A 16,995-nucleotide genomic window follows, 5' to 3' on the forward strand; every position below is an offset into this window, starting at 1 on the left:
AAAAAAAAAAAAAAAAAAAAAAAAAAAAAAAAAAAAAAACAGCAACAGCAGCATCTCACCCACTCCCACCGCATAGAGAAACAACTCGGGTGAGATTTTGCCCCAAACATAACTCCACTATACCGTCGCAGACTTATTCGGCCTTGAAAGCAACCGTGCTCTATGTGTGTGTGTGTGTGTGTGTGTGTGTGTGTATGTGGCGATCCATCTTTGGCCTCTCGGTCTAGTCCCCTGACTATCTCTCTCTCTCTCTCTTTTCTTTTTTCTCCGATGTCGTCTCGCACACCCTTTCTCATTGCCACCCGACTACTCCTTGTTCTAGTCCCTAAAATACCTAGTCATGCAAAAAAGCCAACATCTCCTCAAAGTGGCCAGACATTAGCAACCGCCCCCCGCCCGGTCCTCTGATTGCGTACTCCTGCCCGAATAGGGTCTCCGACCCCGAAAACAAAAAAGGTCTGGGCCAACGCTCCATTGCGGGAAAGGAGGGTTTGGTTTTTCAGCTGATCCGCTAGTCACCTGCAGCACACTGTTAGTAGAAAGTACTTTGCAGTTGTCCTAACTGAATACAGAGTTGCTTGCTATGCCGAGGGGATATTGTCAAAGAACCCCGAAGGTTTCGGTTCCATACGTGGTTCAACTCGGGGGGAAAATATTGTTCAAAAGACGACAGCAGTATATACAAGTTTCACACTACTATATGCCACGCGCCAATATGCATCTTTAGTAATAAAATAAAACTATGTGCCACCCTCATGCGGCATATCCGTGCAGCTCGAAAGTATCATCAGTCCCAAGTTGGTTGGGGAAAACCTCCCCTACACCGTCTGAACTGCCCATTAAAAACCTGAAAAGAAGAGAAGAAGAAGAAAAAAAAAAGCGTTGCATGCTAGTATGATATGATCCCCTCAAATTTCCTATCATAGTCAGTTGCAGATCCCAAGAGCAAAAAAAAAAAAAAAAAAAAAAAAAAAAAAAACATCACGATCTACTGCTCCGTATTCGCTTCCAAAACCCCTGCTGTTGTTGATGCCGCTTCTTTGGTGATTCGCTTCCACCTCCAATGCTCACCGCGGCCTGCCCACTCGGCAGATCGCCAGGGCCACTACCGCCACCTCCACCGTCCAAGTCTTCGTCTTCCATCTGCTCGCCATCCATCTTATCCGGAGAGTAGCCTCCCCGGCCGCCTCCGACAGGTTTGTCGGGAGGGTAGCCGCCGCTCCGCCCGCTGCCGCCTTCGAGTTTATCCGAGTAGCTGCTGCCCTTGCGGTCTGCCAAGGGTGGTGGTGGTGGTGGCGGCGGCGGCGGCGATATTCCCGCCTCGTGCATTTTATCCAACGCCCGGCTTAGAGGCGCCACTAGTGGTCCTTGAGATGCTTCGATCCTCTCCTTTCTGTCCCTCGGCCATGATTCCTGCTGCGGAAGCTTTCCTAGGGACTGCCTAGACAGCTCAGGGAATCGTGTCTGGAACTCGTTTTCCAGCGCCTCTTGGTTTTGTTGCATAGCCCGTAGTCTTTCCGACTGCTTTGCCGGTGTGAGATTTGTGGAGGGCACGCGGTCTTCGTTCTCGACAAGCCGTAACCATTCTTCGTACTGATCCTGTGCTTCGACAACTTGGTCCTATTGCTAGCGGTCAGTGCTAGGACTGAAAACAAGGACTGCAGGTAGAAAGAACTTACAGCTGTGGTTGGTGGCATGTTTTCCAACGATTCGAGGTACTCGTTGGCGGCTGTCGAAGTCCTTGCGCCGACTATGTACTTGTCGTACGAGGCCGAGAACTCCCTGTAATGGCCCTTGAGGACAAAGAATCTGCCGCTCCAACCTTTGCTCCTAAACTTGTCGTAAAGGACGTCGGCGGTCGGGCACTCCCAAGGAAACTCAATCACGCGGTCATAGATGACAACACACTTGGCCGAATACCACTTGGAAAAGGTCGCGCGGCTGGCATGATCCGCGAATGCGCTCTCGATCATATCGATAGTAGAATGCTCCAAAAAGCTCACTGGTGCCCGCAGGTTGGCTGCACGGTGGATGTGAGATCTCTGGAAGTCGGCAGGGGGTCGCAGGTCGAAAAAGAGAACCTGTGATGGGTAAATCTCCAAGAGCCTGTTGAGATGCCCTGGCAAGATCATGCGTACGGCCTCCTGCCTCGGTGGCGGTGGTTCCCCAGCTAGTTTGCGCTTGTTTTGACTGTATAAATCTCGCTCCTTCTTATGGCGGTGATAGAACCAGAGCTGATCGATGGGCTTGCTCGTCAGCATCAGATACAGATGACTAGCAGGTAAGAAATTTGCAACTCACACTTATGTCATTCGACTGAGCACCAAGATTTGATGCGTAATATTCAGTCGCAGCGTTGCTCGGCTCGGGATCATTGTTGAAGTACTCTTCAAGACGGGTGACTATATGAGAATTGAACCGAGGTGCCTCAGGCACAGACTCTGACGGATGGTATACTGTCCACTTGGAGCTCCGTGACGTGTTCATTATTGCGTTATGTTTGATATTTTCGTAACTATCATCCCGGGCCTGCTGTGACGGCGCCTTTGATGAAGAGGGGGCATATCTAATATAGTCCCGTGATGATGCTATCCGAGTTCGGTCACTATTGTAGGGCAGATAACGCCCACCAACGAGCGGATCAGCTCGTGAATGTTGGGGTAATGTATCCTCTGCTGGCAGGGTGGTGCCTGAAAAAATGGATTCATCATCGCGAAGCCTTTCTCTATCGGTATCGGTAATCCTCGTATCGCTGGTCTCAGCGGGAGGCTCGCTCGAGGTAGTCGGCTTGATCATGTTGTTCGACCTAATGAAAGCCACAAAATTGCAGGCATGATCTTCGGGAAGCAAGTCCCAGATCATGACCGGGAGGGACAGCAAGAGTAGTGTCGAGTGGCTCTTGAAGACGCCCTGAACCTTGACATACTTGGCCAGCGCTGGGAAGCTGGCCAACCATTGCTCCCATGCGTCCAGATCAAGTTGCTGGTTATCTTCGAGGGCCAGCGAGATCATGACGTGCGGTCGATCTTCGGTAGGTTCTGTGCCGGCACCCTCCACTGGACCACCCCTGCCCGAGCTTATAGGGGCGGTTGGGAGGGGCATGGTCGCGTCTGGCTCATCCGGAGGCGAGGGAGGACGCCTGTTCCCAGGCACAATGCGGCCCAGCTCTATGCTGGGCGCTTTGTGGTTCGAGGTCATCATGAAGTGCACAGGAGTGGAGCGAGCCTCGAAGTGCTTGCCGTTTATGGTGATGGGTCTGGGATGTTTGAGGCGCGCTAAAACCTCGGCGTGAAGCATTGCCGCCGAGAAGGTCCTGACTTTCCACTGTTGAAGAACTTCGATGAGCGCATTCGTGAACGAGTAGCGCCCTGGATCGGGGGCTATGGCGTCCCAGCTAGATGCCGAGATGGTCTCGGTAATGCTCTTGCCGTTGGGGAATGTAGCGCTCGCAGCGCCTGCACAACAGTCCAGCAGGATTAAAGTATCCGAGACCGAGCGTTCCAATAGAGTCTGGATGGCGGACCACTGCAGCCATGGCGAGCCAGAGTGGCGAGTTGCACACCAGGTGCTCTGCCTAGATTCGTCTATCCTCGCGTGGCCGCCGTAGTAGACGATGAAGAGGGTGTCTGTACTTTCATGGTCTTTAATCAGGGAGCCAACCTTGAGCATCAACTCCAGGTGAGAGTTCTCGGACGGGATGGCAAAGATGTCGGTTTCGAAGCTGTAGTCTTCCCGCATACATTGCTCTAGGTCCTCAAGCTCAGGCAGCACAAAAAGATCATCAGACTTCCAGTGAAGCAGCAGCACTTGCACTTTGGAATATCTTTGCATGGAGCGCCCCCTATTAGGAAATGCTCGCCCAGCCGACTGTGGGTGGTAAGGGAAGTGGGTTTGGTCAGCATTATTAATAAGTTGAAAATAAATGACGGTTGATATGATATACAGTCACGTCGCTGTAGAAGAAATAAGGGAGAAAAGAGAGAGAGAGGGAGAGGTAGAAACAAAAACAAAGACACATACGTCTTCCAAACTCTTTGCAAACGTCTCGAGATTCTTGACGTGGAAATTCACACGGCTTGTGTCATGAGTTGCAGAAGGCGTCGAGACACCGGCACCTGAGCCGTACTGCGCACATTTCAAAAGACCACGTTAGTACTTTTGAACAACTGGTTCGGCGTCTCGAATTGATTTATTCCATTCTGAAAATGGTATTCGCAAAAAAGGTCCATGGTCCAGACCTACAGTTGAATCTGCACTGCTCATGCTGGCACCATCACCCCTTGGCGCCCTTGTTCGGAGGGTCACGTAGGGTTCATCTTGGTGTGTCTGAGGTTGCTGTGGGTGATTATGGTGAAGATGATGCTGGTCAGAATTCATGCTGGGCATGTCGTCGTAGCGGCAGCCAGAAGCTGCTGCACAAGTGGTGCGTGCGGCTTGACTGAATTGAAATTGGCGATTTCGAAGCAAAACGGAGGCGCTCTATTCGGGAGGGCCGCTTTACAGCCTATTGCTCTCTTTCATCTTTGACAGGGTATACGGAGTCGTAAGGGGTGCATATTTTGATGTGGCCTCTCTCTTTTCTTCTTCTTTTTTTTTTTTTTTCTTTCCCTCTCTCTTCCTTCGTTAACTGCACAGAAATTGGAAAAGTCCGTCAAATGCGCTTGGGATGAATGAATTGGTGGTTTGGTAACAGATCAAAAGCAGGCGAATGCGGCCATGATGTTCTGCTGGACTGGCTGTCATCTGTTGTCACCCGTGCGATCACTGACTGTCCGACGGCGGCCTCCCTCCTTTCTCGGTGGCTCAATCGGGTTTAGTGCCCTTGTCCCTCGGTCGCAGATTGGGTCTCATTGCTTAATTGAAAAGCGGTGCTCCCATGCACGTGTAATCAGACCCTGTCGACGCCAGGGTCTCTTTCACCAAAACTTGAGCAACAACCTAGCTTGATCTTGGCGTCTTGGGATTTGTTAGTGGAGTAGTATTCGGTATAAAATATACCTGTTCTTTATTAATAGACAATGAAGTAATCATATAGCTGCCTGATGCCAAAATCGTCTCGTCCCACGTTTGAAAACAAGCAACTGCACACAGCCCTGGGGTCTGATTAGCCACACACAAATGCACTTTAGGCCTCGCATGAACAACGCAACAACGCCCATGCCGTCCTATAGCAGCGGTTAATAGTGGAGGTGAGGACGCCGTCAAACGGTTTTTTTTTTTTGGTTTTTTTTTTGGGGGGTTATGTGATACTGTAAATGGGTCTTTCGTCTCTAACCTGTGTGCCGAGAGTATTTCTTTCGGCGATAAGGCAAACGTCAAGATATTAACTATAACCTTATTTTGTTTCCTGCTTTTGTTTGTTTGCCATCCGAGAATTAATTATCATTCTGAATGCGGGACGAAAGACAGCTTTTTCTAGCAAACCTTGTCATGATTCAATCGCGGCCAGTATTCAAGAGGGGCCCCGCACCCGAGTAGCATCGTCTTCTGCTTCGCTCGCAAATTCACAGCTTCAAGGACTCTACCTCATTGAGTCTGCAGCCCTAGATCCCACCCGCAGTGCCAATTCGCTTGCATATTGATCCTCGGTACAGCTGGGAGCGCTGGCTTGCTGGCATTACAAAGCGGCATCTCAGTTGTAGACTCGGGGTCGTGTCCAGCTCAATGGGACCTGACCAGTCTGCTGCCCTCCTCGAGGGCCGGCGCATCTACCTTGGCAACTTGCTCTACAGTGTCCAGCCGGGTGAAATCGAAGATGCGCTCATTAACAACGGCTTCGGAACCTATCAAGATATCCACATATCCATAGACCCGGTGACCGCCCGCAACCCGGGCTACTGTTTCGTTGACTTCCCAGACCGCGCCACCGCCGAGCACGCTCTCACATCCCTCCACACCAGCATCCGCGGCAGGCCCTTGAAGGTGGGACCCTGCGAGCCTAAAAAGCAGAATGCGAGCGGCGGAAATAGCAGATGGAGAAATAGCAACGATCCTGGCAGGTCGGAGCCCGCCTTCAAAAGATGGGGCAACTGGTCTGGGCAGAGAACCTCGTCCTTGAGTGACGCCAGTGAAGAGGGCAAGGAGGCGCAGATCGGTATTACGAACAAGCGTGGCATCGAGCAAGGACCGTACGGGGCCATTGAACACTTTAACGAGACACTCGCAACGGGCGGCCGGCGGCTCTATCTCGGCGGGTTGGGCCAAATGATCAACCAGCAGCACAACCAGGACGAAGTGCGAGATATTCTGGCGGGCTTGAACCCGTGAGTGCCTTCATTCCAACTACCTATCCTTTCAAAGTGACTGTGCGTTCCTGTTGTCGATGTTGCCGTTGCTGACGGACGGATTCTGTGGGAGTAGTATCGCCATCAGTAAACGCATCACCCCGCACCCGTCCACGGCTAGCATGCCGGGGAAGCACCATTACTGTTTCGTTGACTTCGCAACAGCCCAAGAAGCTTCCAACGCCGCAAAGGCGACAAATGGGAGATTCTGGGCCGGCGGACGCCTGCGCGCCAGCATTGCCAAAAAGATCCCGGACACGCTCAGAGAGCGTGCCGTCCCGGCGAAGGACAATGCGGCTTGGCAGAAGAGGGCTGCACGCGATGATCCACTCCGGGCGGGCCAGCAGTCTTCATGGCGCAAACATTCTACTAACGACCAAGATGGCGGCGGGACCTCTCAACGCATATCATCTCTTGAATCTGCAAGTTGGCGTTAGAAAGACCCTGAACCATGTTGAAAGTATAAATATAGCTTTGATTTGCTTGTATTGCATGGTCCTTGAGAAAAAGAAAAAAGAAAAAAAAATCGACGTGCGGTAGAATTAGTTGATCTGTCCGTCCAAGCTGTATTGTTTGATTTCTCCGACGTTCCAAATTTGGTTTGCATACGCAATCGTAATGCTTTGGTCGCCCATGCTGAATGACTCCGGATTTTGATGCTACAAGCAGGGAGCAACCTTCTTTCAGATTAATGATTAACTTGGACATGCATAATATTCTGTAGTGCAACTGCATCTTTCAGGATGAGAAGGAGTATGTACCTCAACAGGAAAAAAAGAAAAAAAAAAAAAAAAAAAAAAAAAAAAAAAACAGTTGCTGCCGTCTCACCAAGCACGTGTCTCTGCTGATTTGGTAGGTGGGGCTGTGCCGTGCAATGCCGAGCTCGGTCAACATTCAGGGCGATGGTGGATGTCGATCGAGCCATTCAACTGGTAAGGTAGGTAATCAATGTACATACCTTCACCGAGGATTGGCACAGCATCTCGCCAATCAATCAGTTGGCGAAGCAGCCAAAGTTCATCAGCCCTGACTCTGCCAAAAACGAGAAAGAAAAAGAAAAAAAAAACTCAACGGGCAAAAGCGACCGGGAATGGTGCACAACGTTCAGTAAAACTAGCAATCCCGACCTGATCTGACCTGACCTGACTTGGGCCTCCACACTACGGTACCTCATTCTGTACCGCCTACAAAATGAAGTTGAGGATTACCTTCCTCCACAGACCCGGCGATGCCGTGGATCCGGCGTCGCTCAAGATCACCGATGACAGCCTTACCGGCCCAGATCTCCATGCAGCTCGCGAGGTTCGAGCAACCTTTGCCCGCCATGAACTTCCTGCCGAGCTTCTGGCGCTCCTCGCGGCCACAAATGACTTCCACGTGAGGTGGGTTGGCCCGCACGCATACCAAACCGTCAGCCCCCTGCAGTCTAGACTGCCCCCAGGTTTCCACCTATTCTATACGCCGCTGGCAGATGAAAAGAATCAAGACTCGTAAGTCTCAAGGTTTGTCTTTCATGTCTCGAGACTGAACTTGAACCTGACCCATTTGTTGTTCCGTGGACAGTGCAGTCCTCATCTGCGATCTATTACGCAAAGCTTTCGGAGGTCTGGAGAATTGCATGTCGGATGTGAGTAGTCCTCCTGTAGTCGTAGACCATAGTATGATGCGATGCACTGTGCTCGATGGGTTAGTTGACAAAATGCCAGGAATCTTTTGTTTCCCTCCCCAAGAGTCGCTTCTCCCACTCGCCAGCCTATCAATTCTATCAACCTCTGGAGGACCTGCGGAACCTCACTCGCTATATAAGAGATGAGCTGTGTCCAGAGAATGACCCCCTTTGTCGAGCCCAGGCAGAGCGCCTGTCCGAGTCCGTCTCGCTCGATATCTCATGGGACAGCACTGCCGACATCCTCAGGGTAGCCACGCTGTCTCCATACCAGGCTCAGCCCCTGACTGTGACAGCTTACCCGGGCCACCGCACCGAGGTTGGTATGTTGGGCGAGGACAAAGCGCCGACACTGGAGCATCACGAGGTTGGCATATCGGGCCACATCGTCGTGCTGGGCGAGCGCAACACCCCTTCCCCCACCGCATTCGGCTTCCCATCCCGTCACCGTGCCGCCGGGGGCGACGCAGTGACGTCCTTCTTCCCATACCATTCCGACACATCCACCGGCCTGCACCCGACCCTGAGGCTGGTCATGACGTCCCGCACGCCGGACGAAGGGTCCTGCACGCCACACGCCTACCTCACGCTGCCCCGCACCATCTTTGCCGACATGTACCAGCTCTCGGACCCCCTATTCCTCGCCTCCAAGAACCTCACCGCCCTGCGTTACATGTCTAGCCCCGTCGACCTCGAGGCCCCAGACTACGCCATGAGCATATGGGGCTCGTTCGTGCTGGTGGACCTCGCGCAGCCCTCGGGCGACGCCGGCGACGCCTGGACCGCCGAGATACCGCTGCACCTGCGGTACCTCGCTCCTGCGAGCGGCGGTCACCGCAGCATCGAGGTTCCCGCCCCCGCCGTGTTCTGGGCCTGCGCGGCCGACGACGCGGGAAACCTGGCCACGAATCCGTTCGACCGCACCAAGCTCGGCTACGACGGGCTCTTCGACTCCAACACGGTGTTTTGGCACCTCGAGCCCAGGCCGCCGCCCCTGCCCGTCGGCACCACGCGCCTCATGCTCGCCGTTGACGTTCCGGTTCTGGACATAGAGAGGTCGGGCTGGATCGGCGCTGGCACTGCGGCCGTCATTCTTTTGGGCTTTGGCTGGGTGGTCTGGAAGCTCCTCGGCGCTGGACTGGCCAAGGGTACAGAGGGAGGAAAGGCGCCTGGTGTTCAGAAATTGGAGACGAAGAAGACGCAGTGATCTCTTGCCAGGAGGGGCCGGGGACAGAAGAGGATCCTCAACAGTGCTAAGGTGATACATCACCCATCGTCACAGGCAGACATGACAAATGCAGAATGGAACAGCACCGTGAACATTGGATGATATCGCTACGCACCAATTGAATCCCTCCACGGCACCAGTCGGCAAGTATATGCAGCCTCTATGGCGCAAAAGGAGCAGTGCGCGATGACAAGAAGCGTTGCATTCCCCGATTTTGCGCCAATATGTGGAATGGACCATAGTTTGAGACACAAGTGGTCGGTGGCGTTGTTTTGATGCGCAAATTTGGCTTTTGAAAATGCTCTATCGACAAGTGGTATAACAGCCACGCTAGTCATATTATATATACCCATAGCTGAACAAGGCACACGCCTTTTACGCAAGATGTTGGTACACTTCATGATTTTTTCTATTTTCGCTTTATAATCACAAGTCTAGTCTGCAGAGCTTCATCAACGGCCGCTCTCATCATACCTGCGTATTCCCGTGACATGCTTAAAAGGCAAAGACCTGGTCCTCAAGCTTGCTCACCGGGCGCGCCTTCTTGAAACCCAAAGCCTCGGTAGCCTTCTTCAGACCGCTCACCATAGGCGGGGGACCGCACAGCAGGATCTTGACATCATCTGCCGGCTTGGGGAGCCATTTCTGTTCAAGTAAAAATCCGGTTAGTATATTGACCCAAGGCGATTTGCCACCGTTCCCTTTTCCAAATACATCGACTTACGGTGATCATGTCCTGCGTAACAAAGCCAACACCGCCGGTCCAGCCCTCAGGCGGCCTGTCCAGAACATAGTGTACCCTGAATCCCTTGTCCTCGGCTGCGAGTGCGTCCAGGTCCTCCTTGAGCAAGATATCCTCCTTGGTAACGTTGGCAAAGATCAGGTCGACCTGGGTAGTGTCGCCAGCGGCACGGCCGCGGACGATGGCGCGAACGACTTGGAGCATCGGGGTGATGCCGGTGCCGCCGGCGATCATGCCAAAGTGGCGGACCATGTTGGGCTGGTACACAAAGGCGCCCTTGGGGCCCCTGACGCGGATGGTCTGGCCGACCGAGAGCCCGGCCATGTACTTGGAGATGTTGCCGGTGGGGTACGACTTGATCAGCAGGTCGACGTAACCAGCCTGCTCATCGCCACTGATTGGGGTGTATGACCGCACGATCTCCTTGCTGCTGCCATCAGGTTGGGGGATGTCGGCACCGATGGAGATGTGCTGGCCGATGGGGAGACCAAGGATCGAAGTCGGCGATGGGAGGGAGAAACGGTAGCTGCGGGACGGCCGGATGGGTAAGTAAAAAGACCGAGCTTCGGTTTGAAGGCTACTTGAACTGCAAAGAAAGCTTACATGGCGACGTTGTGGGATATAATGGTCTTCTCCTTGAGCTCGAACTCCTTGAATTTGGTCGGGTCAAGGACCTTTTTGGGCTCTGTATAAACACACACCGTTAGAATTTATTTCCGCTGCAGCATAGGCGTAAATATGTATTTACTCACTGAGCTGGAAAAATTTCCATGTGCCCAGAGCCAATGCAAGGGCGACGCTGTAGACGACCCAGTCCCGCTTGACGATGGCGGTGCCGATGACAATGAGCGCCGCGGGGATATAGACCCCGTCGACGTAGACCTTAGAAGTCAGAGGGGGTGCCATAGTTGCCTCTCTTGACGTTTTGTCTTCGTCGCTGATTTTCTGTGCCCGGCGGAGCTGGCTGTTATGTCTTCTTTTTTGGCGACGTTTGGATCTTTCGTGGGCGAGGGAAGGGGGGCCTGGTAGAGTTGAAGCTAGACCCCGAACGCGGCTTGGTCGGGGCCAATTTGCGACAATCCTCCCACCGAAAATTTGCGGACCCCGGAAGTGGGCTGATCCTGTGACCCCTATTACAGCCCGAAGCCCGGAATGAGATAATTACTAGTTTGTACGAATACTAATTTAAAGTTCCATCTGATCCGAAGGTCTGACATGTTGACAAAGCCATGCATTGACGATTTCTACAAATGAATTCCGTCAAAGAGGAATTCCGTTCCCGTTCAAGCAACGTCTTTTTAAATAGAGCGCATTGTCTTACCAAAGTGTGTCAGTCCTATCACTGATACAACACCGTTAGACCTAATGCCTAATGTTGGTTGGGAGCTGGCTGGGGATGAATGCCCAACGCATTTGATTCGATCAACAAAGCTTGAACCGCTTGAAACCCCTCCAACGACCGATTATAGGGAAGGTAGAGAGGGGCACTCGCTTCCAATCCACTCGCCACCATGAGGCAGCAACGCCTCCAAGTTGCCTCTTGGCTTTACAGCATAGTCTTGCATTGTAACTCGGGTAGTCTACAACATAGTGATTCTTAATCTGTCTGCAGGTAGAGTGAGCGTGACTATACCAATTGAGCCGATGTTCTGCTCATAGAGAGCTTTTTTTTTTTTCCCAGACTATACCAAGACAAGATCAGTTCTTACACTGATCCCGCCCCGAATTTCGACGCATGCCACCATGGGTGAACCTGTCAAGATCGAGGAAGCTCCCTTCCCACTTACAGACGTCGACAAGTGGGTTTTGTCACAGACGGACGAAGAATTCAAGTACCATGATTGGGACGAGCTTCGGGAGATCATAGGTATGCAGGCCATAATTGAGAAAATGCCGTGCTTTTAACAGTAAATCAACATCGTGAGCCACTGCCTTTTGTGAGCAGAAGTGTTAACACCTATATCCAGACACAAACAAACTCGAGGTACTCAAGCGGAAACCGTCGGACTTACGACGCTACATGAAATGGACAGCCGAGATCAAGGCTGAGTATGGCAGCATGACCAAATATATCATGATTCATCGGCTCCCTAAAACTTGGGGCGATGTCCCCTTCATACCGGCGTCATCAATTCCTTTTGCAGACCCTTCCGACTATAGGGTTCTGTTGAATGACTGGCCATACGGGCTGGTCTCTGGTATTACGCACATTGTGGTATGGTCGCGTACTGTGATACCTACAGATCCGGAAACGGGCGACATGACACCGGACAGCAGGAGAACAGTGGCGGACTTTGTCAAGCGCTTTTTTGTGGACGAGCTTGGCCCTGGCGGTGAGGATCGGGTGATGTGGTTCAAGAATTGGGTTGCACTTCAGAGTGTTAGAACACTCGAACATATCCATATCATGGTCAAAGACTGTGACGAGGCTGTATTGCAAAAGTGGACGCGAGAGCTCGACTGCCACCGGTAAAGATTAACAAGACCATAGATTAGATAACCATTACAGACGAGATGTAAACCAACAGCCATTCACCCCACTTGGATTAGATCATGCCGCCCGTCGTTGTTTTCGGTTACCAGCAGGCTGCTGTTGTTGCGCACCAGCTGGATCAACGCCACCTTTTTGCAAAGCAGCCATCTGCCGGGCGGTCCCCATCAGACCAAATCCCTTGTATGCAGCAAATGCTGGGATGAGTAGCCAGACAAAGAAGAGAGAATTTCCAAAGAGGATAACGAGGACCAATGTTGCCCACGTGACCCAGACAACGTCGAACATGTACTCGGTGAGCCCGGATGCTGCTAGGTCCTCACCCGAAGACTTGAGTGTGCCGTTGGCATCGTGCTTCGGTCGCCCGGCCTTTTCTAACGTAAGCTGGCAGATGAAGCTGGGGACAGAGACGAGGATATAGCCCAACAGAGAGCGCGGCTTGAGCATGGTGTGGCAGAGCAGGAAGGTGGCATGTACCAATGCGGATCCGACGTGAAGTTTGTACAGCGTGGCCGCGTTGGACTTGGCGCGATCTTTTTTTGCTTTTTGTGCCATGATTATCGTGAAGATGAGGCTGAGATGAGGCGGTTTATTTGATTGTGCAAAAAATTATATGGACTTGTAATTGCGAGCGTAATCGGGGAATCTTGTGGCGTCTGTTCGAAACAAGAAAAAGACGAATGAGCCGCTGGGGGTTTGTGTGGATGGCTGCCAAACTGTCAATTCACTGAGGTACCTTGCCTCATCCGCGTGGCTTGCAGTGGACGAATCTCCCGTCGTTAGTGTTGCCACTCAATCGGCACGCGCGCATGGGGCGGGAGTCGCCCGTTGCTTGGGCAGGCCCAGCCAAGGCCCTTAAGCGCCACTCGACCAATCAGGGCGTCGGAAGGGACTGCGAACAACAACATCGCGAAGTGAGGAAGGCGTGCATCAGCAAGCCAAAAGCTTTTCTTCCTCACAAACATTTCAGTCATTTTTGCCCCTGGACAATCTGGCTGTGGAGCTTGGTATTCCATTTTTTGCGCGGCAATTCCAAACTTCATTTTTGACCGACAGAGATAATGGCATGCAAACAGTGATTCTTTTTTTGCACCTCTTTGTTGCTGGTGCACGTCTTTTTCTGCATGCAAACAAGCTTGTTTTCCTTTGGATGTTTTTTTTTTTCTGGGGCGCGTTTGTGTACATCTGACCGACGTTCAGAGAACACCCCACTCGATCTTCCACCCGTAAACAATAACTTTGGGGTCGCTTTTGGCAAGAATTGATCTGCCTACCTTAGTTACGCAAGCCTCATCGTCGTCGAGATTTACATATCCGTAATTATTAATGGTCTTTTGCGCCTAATCATCACATCTCAAACCCGTCGACATCGAGCCGCCACCAGCCTGAGTGGCCGCCAACCCAACCTCCGAGCTCGCCTTAGCAGAACGAATTCCTCACGCGCTCGACCTTTGCACAAAAGCACGTCGGTCGCTGTTTCCGGTCGCGTGCAACCTGGCGGAAGTCTCCCGCGACGCATACAGAACGACGAAGCCGAAGCGCGTTTGTCGGCCTTCGATCTGGGGTGGCAAAGGTACCTTTGGTCCTGAGCCTCCTCCTTAGCCTGATCCCATGGCTTGGCATGTCAGGTAGCAGTCTACGAGCATAGTCGAATGTCACGGCCCTTTGCGCAATCCGCTGCCATGGCACCCGGTAGCAGCGGCGCCAACGTCGCAGCACTGTTAAGACAAGCAGTACTATACCACCTCGACAACAGTGCACACGAGAATGCGCTCTTCTTCGCCGAAAGACTCGCTGCTCAGGACCCTCGATCCCCAGAATCAGCGTTTCTTCTTGCCCTGTGCCATTTCCGCCTGGGAGACTTCCTGTCTGCGCACGACGCCAGCAAAGACGACCTGAAGGGAGCAGGCCTTAGAAGTTTACATATAGGGCGTGCCTACATATTCGCTCAGAGTTGCTTGGCACTAGAAAGATATCGAGATGGAGCCATAGCGTTGGAACGGTGTCGACCGCAATGGCCACACAAAACCACTTTTGGGAAACACACGGCCTCCACGCGCAGCTTAATACCTGATGCTGCCGCGCTCCACTGTCTGCTCGGCAAGCTCTACCAGGGACTTGACGACAAGAATAGGGCTGTATCATGCTTTGAGGACGCACTGAAGCTGAATCCATTCATGTGGGATGCCTTCACATCATTGTGCGACATGGGTGTTCACATCAAGGTTCCCAACATATTCAAGGTCACTGACAAGCTTGTCCGGTCTCTCGATTCAGACGAAAAAGTTACGGTCAACGACAAGGAAACTTCCTCATCAGCTCCTCCAGAGCCGCTGCCGAGAAAGTCAGCTCTGCGCTCAGCCCCCACCGACACGTCGGATCCCTTCGATCAACCAAGAGCAGTCGCTTTTCAAGACAGGCAGGCACTCGGGAGTCTCATAGCCGCTGAGGCCGAGGAAAATGAGTTTCTTCAGAAGATTGCAGCCGCTCGCTCTAGGATGGCAGCTGCTTCAGGATCAAGCGGAGCGGGTGATCTCCTAGATACTCCTCCGGCTCCTTCGGCTCCAGTGGAAATCAATGCCGGGCGTGGAGGGACTCATCCTGAGCCTCCACACGCGCCCATGCGCAAGACTAGGGCAGCGCATGCTATTGAACCAGCCCCTTCAGATGCGCCGCCAAGGATGGGATATCGTGGCATCACTAAACGAAGGGCAAATTTGGATCCCAACGCAGAGGCCGCTTCAGCCACGGAACAGGCAACTTCCCAGATGCTCAGAACCTCAGCTTCATCACTGCTGGGAGCTGAACAGCGGAAGCGAACCATATCTGGGCATCCGGTCCAATCCAGGCCAGGTGTTACTGAAGAACCCGGAGCACCACAGAGGAGAAGTGCTCGGCTCAACATGTTCAAGCAGCCATCTACCGCCAAGCCGAGCGCTACAACTGCTTCCATTAGCACCGCATCTACGAGGGAAATGAAGAAAGCCAGACCAGCCATCTCGAGAATTATGCGCCCAGGGAGTAGCGGTTCCAGTGTTGGGAGGGTTGTGAGCGGGAACCGGAAGCCAGTGGAGGAAAACACCATGGATGTTGATCATGCCGAGCCCCCGAAGATGAGAGATGCCGTGCAACCACCTCTAGGACCCACAAAGCCACTGGAAGTGGACGGCCACAGCACAGCAAGGTTAGAAGAAGCCTTGCGGCTGCTGATGGATCTTCTCAAACGCCTGGGAACGGGATATCTGGCTCTGTCGCAGTACCAGTGCAGCGAAGCTGTGCAAGCTTTTAGCACAATACCGCGAGCTCATGTTGACACCCCATGGGTTCTGGCTCACATCGGGCGCGCTCAGTATGAACAGACTAAGTATGCTGAAGCAGAGGCCTCCTTCAAGCGCTTGAGAACATTGGCGCCCAATCGGTTGGAAGACATGGAGGTCTATTCCACAGTACTTTGGCACCTGAAGAAGGAAACTGAGGCATCATTTCTGGCGCACGAGCTTGTCGACATAGCGTGGCATTCACCGCACGCCTGGTGCGCCCTCGGAAATGCATGGTCACTGGCATCAGACCGTGAACAAGCGTTGCGGTGCTTCAAGCGTGCCACGCAACTCGACGCAAAGTTCGCGTATGCCTATACACTTCAAGGACATGAGCACTTTGTTAGTGAAGAATACGATAAGGCGTTGGCATCGTACCGGCACGCCATCGCTGCAGACAAGCGACATTACAATGCCTACTATGGCATCGGAAGAGTGTACGAGAAGCTTGGCAACTATGACAAGGCATACACCCACTTCCATGCGGCCTCGGTGATTCACCCGACCAACGCGGTCCTGATATGCTGCATCGGTACGGCGTTGGAAAAGCAAAAGCAAGTTGTGCAGGCCCTGCAGTTTTTCACGAAGGCGACTGAACTGGCACCGCGGGCAGCACAAACACGTTTCATGAAAGCGCGTGCCCTTTTGGCATTGGGACAACTACATGAGGCGCAGAAAGAGCTCATGATTCTGAAGGACCTCGCACCGGACGAGGCGACTGTGCATTTCCTACTTGGAAAGCTCTACAAAACACTTAACGACAAGAACACGGCGGTCCATCACTTTACGATTGCACTGAGTTTGGACCCCAAGGTAAGCAAGCCAACACATATTAACCTTGTTTTTCTTTTGCTACCCCGCAGTGATGGCTGACAATTCCAACAGGCCAGCCAATTGATCAAAAAGGCCATAGAAAGTCTCGAGGATGATGAATGTTATGACGACTCCATGGTGCAATGACAGTAACAATGTTGCCCAAGTGTGGGCGAGAGCAACGGCTTCCCCCTAAGAACTTGCTATGAATGTATATAACCTACTCTGCGATGAAACTGGCCACCCATTAGCCCACTTGGCCATCGCAGAAATCAGTGGGATGTTGTTGCATGGCGTCTGGAAAACGATACAAGAAGATATGAACCATCGATCATTTCAATCCATGGATATGCAGCATTGCATTGGCGTTCTGGACACGATATTTCTTGGGAAGCAAGCAATTTGGGATTGTTTATGGGCCACTGCTTTCTGGGGGAGAGCCGTGGGATAGGAC

At 52.5% G+C, this 16,995-nt stretch overlaps 7 protein-coding genes across 7 annotated transcripts; 4 read left to right on the forward strand and 3 right to left on the reverse strand.

Moving 5' to 3' along the window:
- Positions 1-981: 981 nt before the first annotated feature.
- On the reverse strand, positions 982-4,386 carry PpBr36_05864 (uncharacterized protein; the record flags this gene model as incomplete). Its single annotated transcript, XM_029893012.1, has 5 exons — positions 982-1,620; positions 1,680-2,234; positions 2,302-3,867; positions 4,021-4,125; positions 4,243-4,386. The coding sequence occupies 5 exons, from the start codon at positions 4,384-4,386 to the stop codon at positions 982-984; spliced, it is 3,009 nt and encodes a 1,002-aa protein (XP_029745820.1).
- Positions 4,387-5,664: 1,278 nt separating this feature from the next.
- On the forward strand, positions 5,665-6,721 carry PpBr36_05865 (uncharacterized protein; the record flags this gene model as incomplete). The annotated part of the gene is made up of 2 exons (XM_029893013.1): positions 5,665-6,263; positions 6,361-6,721. 2 exons carry the CDS (start codon positions 5,665-5,667, stop codon positions 6,719-6,721), a joined length of 960 nt encoding a protein of 319 aa, XP_029745819.1.
- A 754-nt stretch (positions 6,722-7,475) lies between these two features.
- Positions 7,476-9,157, forward strand: PpBr36_05866 (uncharacterized protein; the record flags this gene model as incomplete). The annotated part of the gene is made up of 3 exons (XM_029893014.1): positions 7,476-7,774; positions 7,848-7,911; positions 7,991-9,157. 3 exons carry the CDS (start codon positions 7,476-7,478, stop codon positions 9,155-9,157), a joined length of 1,530 nt encoding a protein of 509 aa, XP_029745818.1.
- Positions 9,158-9,673: 516 nt separating this feature from the next.
- Positions 9,674-10,826, reverse strand: PpBr36_05867 (uncharacterized protein; the record flags this gene model as incomplete). The annotated part of the gene is made up of 4 exons (XM_029893015.1): positions 9,674-9,823; positions 9,903-10,446; positions 10,524-10,605; positions 10,673-10,826. 4 exons carry the CDS (start codon positions 10,824-10,826, stop codon positions 9,674-9,676), a joined length of 930 nt encoding a protein of 309 aa, XP_029745817.1.
- An 837-nt stretch (positions 10,827-11,663) lies between these two features.
- PpBr36_05868 (uncharacterized protein) lies at positions 11,664-12,393 on the forward strand (the record flags this gene model as incomplete). Its single annotated transcript, XM_029893016.1, has 2 exons — positions 11,664-11,787; positions 11,888-12,393. The coding sequence occupies 2 exons, from the start codon at positions 11,664-11,666 to the stop codon at positions 12,391-12,393; spliced, it is 630 nt and encodes a 209-aa protein (XP_029745812.1).
- A 78-nt stretch (positions 12,394-12,471) lies between these two features.
- PpBr36_05869 (uncharacterized protein) lies at positions 12,472-12,966 on the reverse strand (the record flags this gene model as incomplete). The annotated part of the gene is made up of 1 exon (XM_029893017.1): positions 12,472-12,966. One exon carries the CDS (start codon positions 12,964-12,966, stop codon positions 12,472-12,474), a length of 495 nt encoding a protein of 164 aa, XP_029745811.1.
- A 1,097-nt stretch (positions 12,967-14,063) lies between these two features.
- PpBr36_05870 (uncharacterized protein) lies at positions 14,064-16,688 on the forward strand (the record flags this gene model as incomplete). Its single annotated transcript, XM_029893018.1, has 2 exons — positions 14,064-16,541; positions 16,614-16,688. 2 exons carry the CDS (start codon positions 14,064-14,066, stop codon positions 16,686-16,688), a joined length of 2,553 nt encoding a protein of 850 aa, XP_029746393.1.
- Positions 16,689-16,995: the final 307 nt, after the last annotated feature.

This window comes from Pyricularia pennisetigena, assembly GCF_004337985.1.
Source record: "Pyricularia pennisetigena strain Br36 chromosome 4 map unlocalized Pyricularia_pennisetigena_Br36_Scf_6, whole genome shotgun sequence".
Taxonomy (NCBI): Eukaryota; Fungi; Ascomycota; class Sordariomycetes; order Magnaporthales; family Pyriculariaceae; genus Pyricularia; species Pyricularia pennisetigena.